The sequence below is a fragment of the Pimephales promelas genome, chromosome 1, assembly GCF_988280905.1.
Source record: "Pimephales promelas chromosome 1, fPimPro1.hap1.1, whole genome shotgun sequence".
NCBI lineage: Eukaryota > Metazoa > Chordata > Actinopteri > Cypriniformes > Leuciscidae > Pimephales > Pimephales promelas.
The window spans coordinates 32,815,938-32,831,229 of record NC_142769.1 but is presented as its reverse complement, the minus strand read 5'-3'; the positions used below and the strand labels follow the sequence as shown (position 1 = coordinate 32,831,229).

At 38.1% G+C, this 15,292-nt stretch overlaps 3 protein-coding genes across 3 annotated transcripts; 2 read left to right on the top strand and 1 right to left on the bottom strand.

Moving 5' to 3' along the window:
• Positions 1-42: 42 nt before the first annotated feature.
• LOC148998454 (chymotrypsin A-like) lies at positions 43-1,755 on the top strand. The gene is made up of 7 exons (XM_089129496.1): positions 43-132; positions 274-377; positions 490-569; positions 689-767; positions 905-1,085; positions 1,301-1,434; positions 1,523-1,755. The coding sequence occupies exons 1-7, from the start codon at positions 81-83 to the stop codon at positions 1,682-1,684; spliced, it is 792 nt and encodes a 263-aa protein (XP_088985622.1). The 5' UTR covers positions 43-80; the 3' UTR covers positions 1,685-1,755.
• Positions 1,756-4,873: 3,118 nt separating this feature from the next.
• ctrb.1 (chymotrypsinogen B, tandem duplicate 1) lies at positions 4,874-7,117 on the top strand. The gene is made up of 7 exons (XM_039688522.2): positions 4,874-4,981; positions 5,095-5,198; positions 5,277-5,356; positions 5,520-5,598; positions 6,288-6,468; positions 6,674-6,807; positions 6,905-7,117. Exons 1-7 carry the CDS (start codon positions 4,930-4,932, stop codon positions 7,064-7,066), a joined length of 792 nt encoding a protein of 263 aa, XP_039544456.2. The 5' UTR covers positions 4,874-4,929; the 3' UTR covers positions 7,067-7,117.
• A 2,893-nt stretch (positions 7,118-10,010) lies between these two features.
• Positions 10,011-13,775, bottom strand: agrp (agouti related neuropeptide). The gene is made up of 4 exons (XM_039688514.2): positions 13,710-13,775; positions 13,396-13,567; positions 12,060-12,139; positions 10,011-10,324 (listed from the first exon to the last, which is right to left on the bottom strand). The coding sequence occupies exons 2-4, from the start codon at positions 13,502-13,504 to the stop codon at positions 10,142-10,144; spliced, it is 372 nt and encodes a 123-aa protein (XP_039544448.1). The 5' UTR covers positions 13,505-13,567; positions 13,710-13,775; the 3' UTR covers positions 10,011-10,141.
• Positions 13,776-15,292: the final 1,517 nt, after the last annotated feature.

Sequence of the window (15,292 nt, the reverse complement as noted above, 5' to 3'; positions counted from 1 at the left end):
CAGCAATTTATGTTTGCGAAATGTGTGGGAAGGACTTGTATATAAACCCTCAAACGTTAGTGAGACGGCCCTGATTCATCATGGCTTTCATTTGGATTCTGTCGTGTCTTGCTTTCATTGGAACAGCCTATGGTTTGTTGCTGTTATTTCCTCTGTAAAACAGATTTAAAAATTTGAAAAAAAGTCTAGTTTTAATAGGCTACATACCCATCAAGGGAAGAATGCTTGGATTTGCATGAACATTTCTACAAATGTTTTTTTTTTACTCTCAAGGCTGTGGTGTTCCTGCTATCCCTCCCGTTATCACTGGCTATGCCAGGATTGTGAATGGTGAGGAGGCAGTTCGTCATTCCTGGCCGTGGCAGGTGTCTCTGCAGGTACAAGCAGACATCATTTTAACAGATGACATATGGATAAAATAAACACATTTAACAAAACAAACATTAATATTGGCTAAAATAAATAAATTAATCTAATGTCTCATTGCAGGACTCCACTGGCTTCCACTTCTGTGGTGGCTCCCTGATCAACGAGTGGTGGGTTGTGACTGCTGCTCACTGCAATGTCAGGTGAGAAAGTATTAAAAGTATAATCAGTATAAATTATTATTATTTTTTTACCAACTATTATTTCAGAATAAGTATGTTTCGCTAATGAGTAAAAGAAATCGATGCTTTTTTTTTATTAGGACCTCTCACAGTGTCGTTCTGGGTGAGCATGATCGTTCCTCGAACGCTGAGGCCATTCAGACCATGACTGTTGACACGGTGTGTAGACTCTATATGTTCTGTATCACACCTAATGCACTGAGACAAGGTTTAAACAGAGAGATGAAGAAATTTCTGCCACTAAATATGAGAATTGCTTCAGCGAATGCTGACACATCTATATCCTCTTCCCAAAGGTTTTCAAGCACCCTAACTACAACAGCTTCACCATCAACAACGACATCCTCCTGATCAAGCTGGCCACTCCTGCTCAGTTCAACACTCATGTGTCTCCCGTGTGTCTCGCTGAAACCACTGACGACTTCCCTGGAGGCATGAAGTGTGTGACCTCTGGATGGGGCCTGACCAGGTACAATGGTGAGTTTCAGAATCTCTTTTCAATTCAGCATTTTTACATATATTTAAAAAAATATTTACATTTACAATGATGAAAGTTTGATTTTATTTTTTATATATCTTATAGCATTTGTTCAGCTTTTATGGTTTAAGAAGGTAAAACTTGAGTTTGAGCTCTGTCCTGACGTGTTTTCTTTGCTGAAAGCTTCTAAAATGCTGCCAATCTGTCGTTTCAGCCGCTGATACCCCTCCCCTGCTCCAGCAGGCCGCTCTGCCCCTGCTGACCAATGATGACTGCAAGCGTTACTGGGGAACCAACATCACTGATCTGATGATCTGTGCCGGAGCCTCTGGTGCCTCATCTTGCATGGTGAGTCTCTCTTGATTTTCCATCTTACCTTTCTATTTGCCAAGCTCTTGAAGATTGTGAAGATCTGACTAACCTGTGTGTTTTACAGGGAGATTCTGGTGGTCCTTTGGTCTGTGAGAAGAATGGAGTCTGGACTCTTGTTGGTATCGTGTCCTGGGGAAGTAGCACCTGCTCAACCAGCTCGCCTGGTGTGTACGCCCGTGTCACCAAACTCCGTGCCTGGGTTGACCAGACCATTGCTGCTAACTAAAGCACAATGTTTATACAGTAGTTTGTGCTCATAATGTTCATCAATAAAGTTTCACTTTGAAACAAAACAAACTGTTTGTATTTTTTTTCTGTAGAAAAAAAAAAATTGTAATCCAATAACTTTGTTTACAGTGGACAATGGACTTTATATGTTTGAGTGAATTTTTCTTATTACATTACTTTGATAATTGCAAATTCAACAGAAGATTAATTATTTGAAACTGCTATAAATCTTCTGCAAAACCAGATGAGATGACAAATGTGTATGTAATAATACAAAGTAATAATAACAACTAGTAGATCATCTCGAAATCACAATAAATCATGTTCCCAATCATGTTTTCTATTATAGCTATCATGCCTGGAGCTCTTTTAAATGAACTTTGTGAATAGAAGACTATGTAAAAAAAAAAAAAAAAAAAAAAAAAGTGAACAAGTGAACAGGAAAGAAAATGAATAACATTATTTCTTTTTTGAATGTTAAATATACTCACAAGTTGTTGTTTTAGTTACCTGCCATTCATTTGTAATCAATAATAATATATAAATAAAATACTTTGTTTTGTTTAATATAGGCCTATTTTAATAATATTATGATAAAATTCTTGAAAGAAGTTTTATAAATGCTAAGAATATAAAAGCACAGAATAATATAATAAATACAAAAAATAAACAAACAAACAAAAAACACACACACACACACACACACACACACACACACACACACACACACACACACACACACACACACACACACACACACACACACACACACACACACTGTTACCATTCTAACACATTTCAAACACAATGGGCCCTATTTTAACGATCTAAAACGCAAGTGTCAAAGCGCAATGCGCAAGTAACTTTGTGGGCGGATCCCGGCGCTGTTGCTGTTTTCCCGGCGGGATAAATACCTCTTGCGCCATGGCGCAAATCTAAAAGGGGTTGGTCTGGAGAGTAGCTTCATTATTCATACGTGTGGTTTTTAGGCGTAACGGAAATAAACCATAAATAAGAGCGTCAAATCACATTCCCTTTAAGAGCGTGATCACAATCGGTTCACAGCCGAGGAGATCGATGTTCTCGTCAGGGCCGTAAAAGAAAGAGAAGGGACATTGGGGATGGGACAAACCCACCCAAATTAGCTTCGGTTAAATATAATAACTTGGGTAAATGTGTAAGTTTTATGCCTATTCTTCCCATCATCATGGACACAACAATGATTTCCCTCATGTTTATATATTTTTTCTTAATGAGTTCAGATGCAAAAGCCTCTAAATGCCATTTGAAATTTTCTTCTTTAATGATGATTTTTATCAAACTTGTATATTTAAGTTCAATAATTTCACTTAAATGGCAATGATAATTACCTATTAATTGTTATTTAAGTGAAATTACTGAACTTACAAGTTTGATAAAAATCATCATTAAAGAAGAAAATTTAAAATGGTATTTAGAGGCTTTTGCATCTGAACTCTTCTTATAATAACGTATCATTTGCAAAAAGTAAAATGCTTCTGTGTAGATGAGAGAATCATCTACTGTGTGTGCTGTGCGCGTTGTTCACTCTCTGTATTATGGCCAAGCAGGCGCGCTTAGCATTATGAACAAAGCGCAACGCGCCACTGACTTTAGACCAGGTTTTTTTTCTGGTCATTGACGCATTTGTTTTCTGGAACTGCAAAATAGCACTAGGAATTGTTTGCGCCGACACACGCCTCATTTTTGTGCCAACCCGCCCAGCGAGCGCAAGTTCATTTCCTATAGCCTAGTTTACCGACGTGCGTCTGTGGAGGTAAAAAAAAAAAAAAAAGCTTTGCGCGCGTGCAAAATAATGATAAATGCGTCAGTGTATAAAGTCATTTGCGCCGGGGTGCAAGATAGAGCCCAATAGCTCTGGACAGCCCCAAATTTTACACTTTATCATAAGGTTGTTGTCATGAGGATTTATACATTTTTGCTGTGCAATTGTGAATATCAGCCCAATTAAGTCATTTACATGAACACAGTTAATGTTAACTGTTAATCCATTAACTTTTGCTACTGGAAAGGTACTTCTTGTTGTTGAACTATTTCGCACTCTCCTTTTTAACTCTTACTTTTCTAATAAGTAATATTGCATACTTCCTTAGAATCACTATGTTGCTGCATTTTCAATCCCATTCAGAACTCTTTGGATAAAAATGAGTACCACAAGAATAAATATAGGGCTGAATTCAGGTTGATTGGGCCACTTTTTTGCCATTGATGACTGAATAATCTTTGAATGAAATCTCATAATATTCGCATTTTGGAATATTTGATCTTAGGTATATCAGTGCAAAGTAAATTGGTTGCAGTATGTAAATAATGCAATTATGTACATTTACAGCTTACATACAGCTGAACTGACTTAAAAAAATATGTGGAATAAGTTACCTAAATGAGCTGGGAATCAGTGCAGATGTGGACACAGAGGCCTTGAAACCAGGAACACAGCATTATCAGTGCGTATGAAAATATAGTTATCTAGGTCAGGGTTATTGCAGTCAACACAATGACTTGAAAAATGTATGTTACGCAACAAAAGTAGTAAAATTAAGAAATTCATTCAATAATCTTATTTGATAAATGCAAAATATGAAATCCTCTCATCAAACTTATAGGAAGCTTTTGTGCAGTTCATTTAACAGAGAATATTGCACAAAATAAAAAAAATAAAATAAAATAACAGTCACATGTGAAATATAGCCATTTTCACCACACAGATGTTATTAACTAATATAACATGGAGGTTATCACTTTTCTGAGTACAGCTTTCCTAAAAAATGTGTTGCATGAAACTGAGAAATTAAAGATAATATTAGAGCAATTTTCAATCATTGTGAATCAGTGAAAGTTAAAGGCATTCTTTCGTGGGTAATTGGGTAGATTTCTGTAGCTCCAACAGTATAGAGCAACAAGGTGTTAGAAATGCCATGGTTGAGGGTTTAACAAACAGGGGATGCACAAACTGATAAAATGATTACCTCAATGCAGTTTAAGTCTGTCAAATGCATAAATATCAATGTAATTCAATAATGAACGATTTACAGCCGATTTAAAGCAAGCAGAAGGAGGGGGCATTATCTTTTGCAGGGGTGGAAAAAACTCTCCTTTGCAAGGTGCACAATATCCCACAGTGAAGCGATAAGATGTCCAGCATATGAATGAGGACTGAATATATAAAGCCCTCAGAGGAGCAAACAATATTCAAGTGCAGCAATGGCCTTCTTGTGGATACTCTCCTGTCTCGCCTTCTTTGGTGCAGCCTATGGTACAATCCTGTTTTTCTTAACATAAGAGACCATTATACAAGTCTTTTAAATAGTGCTCAGTCAGGATGTATGAATCTGTTAAATTTCTTTGTGTAATTTTTTGATCTGTTAGGCTGTGGCGTTCCTGCCATTCCTCCTGTTATCACTGGCTACGCCAGGATTGTGAATGGTGAGGAGGCAAGGACTCACTCCTGGCCCTGGCAGGTGTCTCTGCAGGTAAAACTGGTGTGAATAACAATGCAAACTCAAAAAAACGTTATCATTTATTTCATCATTTTAAATTTTTTTTCGCAGGACTCCACTGGCTTCCACTTCTGCGGTGGCTCCCTGATCAACGAGTGGTGGGTTGTGACTGCTGCTCACTGCAATGTCCGGTAAGACAGTATTAAACAGTAAACCTTAATGCCTATAAGGATCAATGGGAAATAAGTTTGAATTTCAGTTATCATTATATTTCATTTGGTATTTATAGCCTGTTGTCCTGCAACCAAAGATTTGGGGTTAAACCATTTTGATTATCTATATCTATAATTACAGGACCTCTCACAGCGTCGTCCTTGGTGAGCATGATCGTTCATCCAATGCTGAGGCCATTCAGACCATTGCCGTTGGAACGGTGTGTAGACCCTCAATATCTATTTTATTGAGTTTCGCAGTATTTCCTACAGAATTCTGTTTTGCCTTGGGAAGTCCCTGTCCAAATTCAATACATAAACGTAAAGCACAATTGCTTCATTTATTACAAATATACCTATACGAGTGACAATGCTCATGCAAAACAATCTTCATGCATTTGACATCACTGAAAATACTCAAAACTACTATTCAGGACTACCTCTATCTGTGTAACAAATTTCATGTTTTGACTACAGTATGTAAGGTTCAAAGGGATGCCTGTTCGAGAAAAAGAAAAGATTAATATTGTTAAAATAATAACAAAATAACAATTACTGTACATTAGGGGCTACATCATTCAGTGCTTAATGGCCCCTAATAACGACAACTTGCAGCTCAGTAAATGAGTCCGTTGTTGATTCACTAATTGATCTGGGGTGCGTTTCCCAAAGCCAACGACCTCACATTCAATACAAATTGCAAACACACAATCACAACCTAGGTAATATGATTGTTTTTCACAAGATTCAGCAGCAATGGCACAGATTCCCATTGTTGAAAAGCACTAACATATGTCCTGCATGAACCACTGTTATGAGATAGTATTTTAATAGAAACCTGAAGAGAGCATTTCCACTGATTGCTACCTTAAAATTAGAATGCTAACATGTCTGTATCCTCTTCCCAAAGTCCATCAAGCACCCTAACTACAACAGCTTCACCATCAACAACGACATCCTCCTGATCAAGCTGGCCACTCCTGCTCAGATCAACACTCATGTGTCTCCCGTGTGTCTCGCTGAAACCACTGACGACTTCCCTGGAGGCATGAAGTGTGTGACCTCTGGATGGGGCCTGACCAGGTACAATGGTGAGTTTCAGAATCTCTTTTCAATTCAGAATTTTTACATATATTTAAAAAAAATATTTACATTTACAATGATGAAAGTTTGATTTGATTTTTATATATCTTATAGCATTTCTCAGCTTTTATGGTTTAAGAAGGTAAAACTTACTGTCCTGACTTGTTTTCTATGCTGAAAGCTTCTAAAAATGCTGCCAATCTGTCGTTTCAGCCGCTGATACCCCTCCCCTGCTCCAGCAGGCCGCTCTGCCCCTGCTGACCAATGATGACTGCAAGCGTTACTGGGGAACCAACATCACTGATCTGATGATCTGTGCCGGAGCCGATGGTGCCTCATCTTGCATGGTGAGTCTCTCTTGATTTTCCACCTTACCTTTCTATTTGCCAAGCTCTTGAAGATTGTGATGAACACTGACTTACCTGACTTACCTCTGTTTTACAGGGAGATTCTGGTGGTCCTTTGGTCTGTGAGAAGAATGGAGTCTGGACTCTTGTTGGTATCGTGTCCTGGGGAAGTAGCACCTGCTCAACCAGCACACCTGCTGTGTACGCCCGTGTCACCAAACTCCGTGCCTGGGTTGACCAGACAATTGCATCTAACTAAAGCAGCCATGATAATTGTCTTTATTTTCTTTAATAAAGATGTATGACATGACCTTTTATTTGTCTTTCTTGGATTAATTATTATAAAGACTATTATATATATATATATATATATATATATAACATTTTTTCAGATATAATTTATACTCCTGCTCATTCACTCCTATACTCCTTGCTCATTCCTTATTATTATTATTATTTTCCCCATTTTAGAATAATCATAAAGTAGTCAAAACAACATCATAATACAGAGGTTCTCAAACAGGGGGCCTGGGCCTCAATACAATTCAAAGGGGGCTGCAAGAAGATTAAAAAATGCAGTTATTTAAACTTATGGAATTAAGGATTTTTGTTATTTTGATTGATTCTAAATATTTTTATATTATTGCCCCTCATAGTTTCTGTAGCCTACATATAAAATCTTATAAAATATATTTTAAAATCTTGCACTTTGAAACCTGTATTAAAAAGTATGCATTTTCAGGCCCTCAAAACACCATTTTCATTTAACCCTCAGGTGCTCTTCATTTATGGTGCTTTTCCATTACCAGCTCGACTCAACTCGCCTCGGCTCGCCTCAGTTTTCAATTGCAGTACCACCACAAATATTACCTGGTCGTCATAGCGATGCTTTTCGTTCCTCGTTGCCCCATCAAGCTCTCGCTGGATCCTTTCTTCGGCAACCAAACAACGGAAAGTCTGCACCTCCTTGATTGACCACGGCGTATTCTTCCGAGTTGCCATAATAATAGTAGTAAGTTTAGTAACTATCTCTTGCCAAACTATTTAAAAATGGGGGGGTTATTCTGCATACTCCATCTGGCTCGTGCAATGATGACGGAGTGAATGGTGACGAAGCTCTCTGACCAATCACATTTTAGTATTGATTCAGCTCGCCTCATATATATATATATATATATATATATATATATATATATATATATATATAAACCAACGTCACAATAGGATTTACAGCTGCAACCATATAGCCTACACGTGAATGAATCAATGTAAGTTACATAACACTCATATTATGATGTTGTGCACAATGTCACAAACATACATCACTTATAACTGTGTGTGAATAAATCAACCCGATCTCACGACCAAGTCGTACGAATTCGACGAATCATTAAAAAGTGGCTGATTCGTAACAATTCATACGACCTCACTCGTACGAATTAATACGATTTTGCTAAATCGTACATATTTTACTAAATCGTACATATTTTACGAATTGGCCAATTCGTATGAATTCGTACGAATGACCTACCCCTTACCCCGCCCCTAAACTTAACCATCACGTGGGTTTAGACAAATCGTACGAATTAGTACGAGCGAGGTCGTACGAATTACGAATTAGACACTTTTTAATCATGCGTCGAATTCGTACGAATTGGTCGTGAGATAGTGTTGGAATAAATAAACTTACATTCAATCACACACATTAACACCTGAGGATATGGTGGAGCAAATGGCTGCTGAAAGTTAAAGTAAACACAATAGAGGAACAACGTTCCGTCGGATGCCGACGAATGGGATTTTCGCTTAGAAAGTCTATCAGCTTCAACCAATATAAAACGATCCAATGGCAAAGAAATGCCATGGGTCTGCGGATTTTGAATTGCATAACTCCGCCTCACCTCGTGGCTATACATTCTACGAATTTTTGTGTTTTTGTCAATTTCCCATTCATTTCCTATGGTCGGTCATTTTTGACCGAAGAGCACAAAAGGCACTATTTTTATGACCACTTAGCGTTCTTAGATCATGACCTCAATTTTTTTTGTGTGTGTGTGTTCACATACCTAATGCCATAAAAGTCACCATATGGCATGCATTAATAATACAACATTTTTTTTTTATTTATCATTTTTGCGGATCCATGTGAACAGGGATCATTTTGACAACGTTGTCATACACAAAAAAAGCAAAAGAAAACCGTTTCCATAGTACATCAAGTTTTCATGGTTTTTAATTGATTGATTAAGTTGTATCACCTGTTTCTTATTTCTTTGACTGGTTTGGATTTGTATTTACCGCTCACTTGCACTCACTCGTTGTCTGGACTTGTTGTTGTTGAAATGTTTCATGGACTCACCTTCTTTGCTGAGAATGTTAATTCTCTTAACTTTAAGAACTTAACTTTGTGTTTTGGGATTCCTGTGGGCTACTTTAAATGAATTATGGAATTTGAAGTATAACCTGTTTTGCTCCAGCTTCAAAATGCAAAACTGCAAAATACTCAGCCCATTCTCACCCCCAAGGCGTCACTTAACTGACGCCTTGGGAAGCATTTGGACATGCTTCAATATCTGACGCTTTAGGCGCCCTTTAGCGTCAGTTAGATGACGCCCTAGGATCGCGTGTACCCTACCCCCACCCCACACCTAAAACCTAAACGCGTCCTCTAACTGACGCTTTCCTTTAGCGTCAGTTAGATGACGCCGTAGGATCGCGTCATGTAAGTGACGCTAAAGGGCGCCTAAAACGTCAAATATTGAAGCATGGTCAAAGGTGACGCCTTGGGGTGAGAATGCGTTGAAATACTCCAGCAAGTTCATCTTCTGTGTTGTTGGGTTGTTGCACATGTGTTTTTTTTTTGGTTACCTTTTTTTAAACCATGATAATTACTAATTACTGATGATTACTGATAATTTCCCCTCAGTTTTTCTTCTGCCTCTCAGTGTATGTGTGCTGTCTGTGCAGTTGTATATGGTTAAAGTTGTTTTTTGTTCCCCTTTTAGTTAATACTCTTTACATCTGCAATAAGAGTTTATTGAATTCATATATACAAAATATTTCAGGCAATGAGCAGATATTGACCTTAAAATTGCCATAAAATTACACCTTAAACTGCAGCATTAAAATGGTTAAGAGCAAATGTGCACTCTATGCTTTGTGCAGCTGTATTAACACATTATTAATCATTATATTTGGTCTATATTAAACGTCTCTGTGGATAGTGTATGGCTGTATGTTTGCGCTATCCACATACTGTACATGCTATAGCTGCATAAACTGTAAATGTTAAGCCACCATAGCCATTTCAGGGTAGAATTTGGCTCTATGCATATTAGTTTTTGCAAGTGTGGTCCATGCTACGGCAGTAACAGAAGGCTTTAAAGAAACGGCAGTAACACGTATCGCAGGGGTTGCAGCAGGGCAGGTGGTGGCCCAGGCAGGACTGCTGATGAGGGATACAGCGGCTGGGGGAACGGGTGCCTCTTCTCTGAAGCCGTGCAGCTTTACCCAGATCCTGTGGTTATGGCAACAAAAGAAAAATACACAGAGAAAAATGTTATAGTGCTCAAACTTTTCAGACCAAGTTCCATGTTAAATTATATCAGAACATCCAAGTCATCACCTTAAAGGGACTCTATGTAAGATTTACTCCCATCTTGCATTGAAATTGTATTTTGCATTCAAACGAATTGTGCTCTCCAGCGCCTTGCTTTTTCAAATGTGTGTTTGCATCTACGGTAGCCGTTATGTACCAAAAAACTATGACAGGAAGGATGTCTTCTAATAGCACTTTGTCGAGTTTTCCTTCAGGTGAACCGGTTTGTAATTTCAAACAAACTGCAACTTGACACAGCGAATAAACAAATGCTACAGAATGAATTACTGAATGTGAAAAACATGAACTATTGTGATTAGTATTTATGCCTTCTTTATTCGTCACATTAGTCACACTGTAATAAATTACCGTTAGGTTTCACATAAGAAAGAGGACACTCTTCTTCAGTCACGTCTGTTTCTGTTTATTTGCTAACTTATTAACAGGACTTATTTATAAATGTGATATAAATATGTGTATCGGAAGCTTTACCACTCTCTCGACTCCCTGTAGGCTACAGGTATTTTCAATCAGAGAAAAAGAGGAAGCTCCCGAAAAAAAATGTTGGTTTATTTTATGGTAGAAAAAAATAAAGAGACGAGACGTAGGCTATCTGACAGATAAAATAAAAACATGATTGTGATAGCCTTTCTTCAAATGTTCACCATGTATTTTTTTTACTGTGTGCAAAGTTGCAAGAACACAATCATATGCCTTATTAAAATATATTATTATTGAATTTTTATCACCTTTTTAGCACCTTCTCTACTTTACTCATTAGCTGCTAATGTTATAATCAAATAGTCTGCTTAGCTTTTCACTATAAATGTTCTACTGTCTATATTATAAAACCAAGCAAGGAAAAAATGCATGTAATTAAGACTGTAACATTGACTTATCTGTCGAGGAGAAAGCAGGCAACTTCAACAGCTCTTTTGAAATCTTTCTCCTTCAAATCATTTACTCTTGTTTTTTGTACTCTGCGGTCATGTTTCCTTTTTCGTTCAATTTGGGACTTTGGTGACGAGGATTTCTTCCCCTGTGGCTCGGCATTAGTATGATCCACCATAGAAAATAAAATTGCAATTCAGCTTTTTAAAATTGCCGGGTTTAGACCGCCTATGGTTTAGACAAGCGCCTCTCAACTGCTCTGCTCGTCTGGTTCTGCTGCTTGTGGAAACGCGTTGGTCTAGTACTTTTTGATCCTCTCTGCTATAGTTTTTCAAGATGTCGGAATGACATGGAAGCCTCCGTGGACTTACCCGTCCCATGTATGTAAATACAATAAATTATTTGTTTTACGAGGATAAATTGTATTTGTACACAACTGAGGACATATTATGAATAAAAATATTGATTTTAGATAATAAATGACATAAAAAGTTACACACAGTCCCTTTAACCATTCAAACAATGCACTGCTTACGAATGAGGGCTATACCTCAGAGTAAAAGCTAACCAATATTAAAATTGTAAATAGAATTGTAAAAAGGACAATAATATAATAATAATATTAAAAGTAAAACATGAAAAAAAAAATTTAAATAGAAGGAACTTTTTGAAATATTTTAGCACTGTCATTTGGCGTACCAAGTGGAGGTACATACCACTGGTGGTACATGTAAATTCTGTAAGCCAAATGTAAATTAACCACCTCATCATAGGATCCAAGGTCTTCTAGCAGTTTTTCTTCTGCAGAGTTTCTTTCTAGGTGCTCCAGTATAGGTAGTACGTCTGTGACATACAAAACACAAATGTGCCATATATTATATATATATATATATATATATATATATATATATATATATATATATATATATTAAAAGGATACTCCACCGTTTTTTCATATTAAACTATATTCCCTTAACTAAGACCAGTTGATACATACCTCTCTCGTCTCAGTGTGTGCACGCAATCGCTCTGGTGCGCGAAACACTATTTGATAGCGCTTAACTAGCCCAGTTCATTCAATATACAGTAGGCCAAGCATAGAAGCGACCAAACACCTCCAAGTTTTCTCTATTTAAATACAGTTACACGAGTAGAGTAACTCAACCAAGAATGGTGACACAAAATACAACGTTGCACTTTTCTAAACGTGTAAAGTGTATAACTATAATGTATGGTGGAATACCACAGCAAGTGCTTGGGAGCACTTCGACTCAGCATAGTAATATCATCACTTGTGAAAAATCCTCGCCAGAGTGATAATAATACTGCGCCGAGTCCATAGATATAGTATATGCCGAAGTGCTTATTCTTAAAGGTATTTCACCATTCATTATAGTTATGCGCTTAGAAAAGTGCAACGTTTTATTTTGTGTCACCATTCTTGGTCGAGTTACACTACTCGTGTAACTGTGTCGTGTAACTTGGCCCCTATTGAATGAACTTGGCTAAGTTGAGTGCGATCAAAGTGTCTAGCGTGCCAGAGCGATTGAGTGCATGCACTGAGATGAGAGATATGTTTCAACTCCTCTTAGGGTATCAATAACAGTTTAATATAAAAACAAAAAAACAAAAAAAAAGGTGGAGTATTCCTTTAAAGCAGTCCACTGTATTTGAAATTCACCTAATGTTAACTGGGATTTACACAATGAAGTACTGAGAATTTTTGCAAAAATCTTTTATACTCTCCATACTGATCAAAATTTAAAGATAATGTCCTGTCAAAATAGAGTCCACATTAAGAACTGAAATTATATTCTTTATCAAAACACATTAAATGCATACACATACATGTATAAAACATAATACGTTTGGACAAACCTGCCGATTTATTTTAAGTCTTTTTAACATTTTAGAATAAAAAAAAGTCTGGTAAAATATCCCATATAAGATATGTGTGAACATTTGTAGTGTATGAAAACCACATTAAAATGTAAACAATAACAAAAATCTTAATCTCCAAAAAGATCAATACAAAAAGATACACACCAAAAAATAATAATAAATAAATAAAATAAATAACATCAGTCTAGAAACCTTACCTGTGTCAGAAAGAGCAAAAGAGTGTTCACTACGCCTTAGGTGTGAATGTGATGCCATCACCACAACATTAATCAAAAACCAGCTGAAGATGGCTGTGTTCAGCATCATAATCGTTTAAACTCAAAAACAAGATGACCTTCTGGCACACTTTTAGTGATCTGGTTATATTCACTGAAAAAAGAGATAGCCGTCAAGAAAATACATATCGAAAAGTCTTGTGTACATGTTTTCTATTTGCACTATGTTTTGCCCTACACTATGTATGTGGATCTATGTAGGCTATGTTTGCACAAGTTATGCATGTTTGCCCTACCTGCAGCGTTCCACGTCCCAGGCTGAGTGTCTGCACAAGACTCCTTGATAAGGCTTTATAAGGCTGCTTGAGGTGGGAGGTGAGGGACATGGTGCTGATCAGTGGATGGAGGTGTGGTCTCTTGTGCCTGGCACAACCACTTCCACACAAACACACACATACAGTACTGTAAACTCACGCAGTCAGAAAAAAATAAACAAACAGAATATCCTGGATGATGGTGTCTGATGGAATATTTCTGTAATGAGTTAAAGGTCCATTGCGCAACATTTTATGTTAAAAATAGACGTTTTCTAACTCATACATGCTTAAACAATCGCCTGATGGGCTGAATGAGCCCTTCTCCGATCACTGCGATCTCCTCTATAATCCTACAGTGAAATAATTAAGAGGGATTCGGGCTCGAACGTGAGACCTGGCGTGACGTCATGCGGGTTCACGCTCGCCTGGCTATGACTGACTGGTAGGTTAGGTTTGTATATTCGCCGCTATTCTCCGTATCAGAGAAGACAACTCGAACGACACAACTTTAGTCAACTTTCCACAAAAGTAGACGATGGATTCAAAGGGGCTGTTTTCACCTGGTCACTTCATGCATTTTCTGTGACCGGATAGCTATTCGATCGTGAAAAGACCAGGTTGCCCTCCGAAACGCATTTGGCGAATTTCAACGAATTTGAATCCGATCGCTCAAACCACTTGAGGACGTGGTCTGGGCCTCATTCCAGACGAAACTGGACAAGTGTAAATATATCTGGCTGTTGAAACCAGGCTATAGGCTATGTCATGTTATTTTAGTCCAACACATTCTCACCCCAAGGCGTCACCTTTGACCATGCTTCAATATTTGACGTTTTAGGCGCCCTTTAGCGTCACTTAAGGCGCTTTTCCACTGCATAGTACGGTACGGTTCGGCCCAGTACGCTTCGACTCGGCGCGGAACAGTTCGGCTCGCTTTGCGTTTCCACTGCAGTAGTACCCCTTCAAAGTGTGTGGGATTGATCGTTATTTGCGCGCGCCTCTACTGCCATGACATCATCTTAAAAGCGCCACATTTTCAAACCCACAACAGACTATCGAGGGGATGGTGTTCCTGATTCTCGGTATGTGGTTGTTTTTAACTGCTAGAAGGAAAAATGTGTTTAAAATGAGGCTGATGGCAGCAAAACAAAAATTCTGCTAAAAAAGTGTCTCGTGTCGCAAATCCAATGACGCTAGTAGTGACGCTGGTAGTGACGATTCTGTCTGACCAATCAGTGATCTGCAGTGTTTCACGTCACATTTTAGTACCGGTACGGTACGCTTGGAACCTCAACAGACCAGGTACCATTTAAAGCGACCTGAAGCGAACCGTACTGTACCGTACCATGCAGTGGAAAAGCACCACAAGTGAGCCGTACCGAACCGTACCGTACTATGCAGTGGAAAAGCGCCATTACATGACGCGATCCTACGGCGTCATCTAACTGACGCTAAAGGAAAGCGTCAGTTAGAGGACGCAGTTAGGTTTAGGTATGGGGTGGGGGTAGGGTACACGCAATCCTAGGGCGTCATCTAACTGACGCTAAAGGGCGCCTAAAGCG

Bases quoted from the DNA above. Each gene is read 5' to 3' on its own strand.
- LOC148998454 (XM_089129496.1), top strand. From the start codon at position 81: ATGGCTTTCATTTGGATTCTGTCGTGTCTTGCTTTCATTGGAACAGCC. The intron at 768-904 runs GTGTGTAGACTC...CTCTTCCCAAAG, and splicing joins AGACCATGACTGTTGACACG to GTTTTCAAGCACCCTAACTA. The intron at 1,086-1,300 runs GTGAGTTTCAGA...CTGTCGTTTCAG, and splicing joins GGGCCTGACCAGGTACAATG to CCGCTGATACCCCTCCCCTG.
- ctrb.1 (XM_039688522.2), top strand. From the start codon at position 4,930: ATGGCCTTCTTGTGGATACTCTCCTGTCTCGCCTTCTTTGGTGCAGCC. The intron at 5,357-5,519 runs GTAAGACAGTAT...CTATAATTACAG, and splicing joins GCTGCTCACTGCAATGTCCG to GACCTCTCACAGCGTCGTCC. The intron at 5,599-6,287 runs GTGTGTAGACCC...CTCTTCCCAAAG, and splicing joins AGACCATTGCCGTTGGAACG to TCCATCAAGCACCCTAACTA.
- agrp (XM_039688514.2), bottom strand. From the start codon at position 13,504: ATGATGCTGAACACAGCCATCTTCAGCTGGTTTTTGATTAATGTTGTG. The intron at 12,140-13,395 runs GTAAGGTTTCTA...TGTATGTCACAG, and splicing joins TTTTGCTCTTTCTGACACAG to ACGTACTACCTATACTGGAG. The intron at 10,325-12,059 runs GTGGTTAATTTA...CCATAACCACAG, and splicing joins ACCTTGGATCCTATGATGAG to GATCTGGGTAAAGCTGCACG.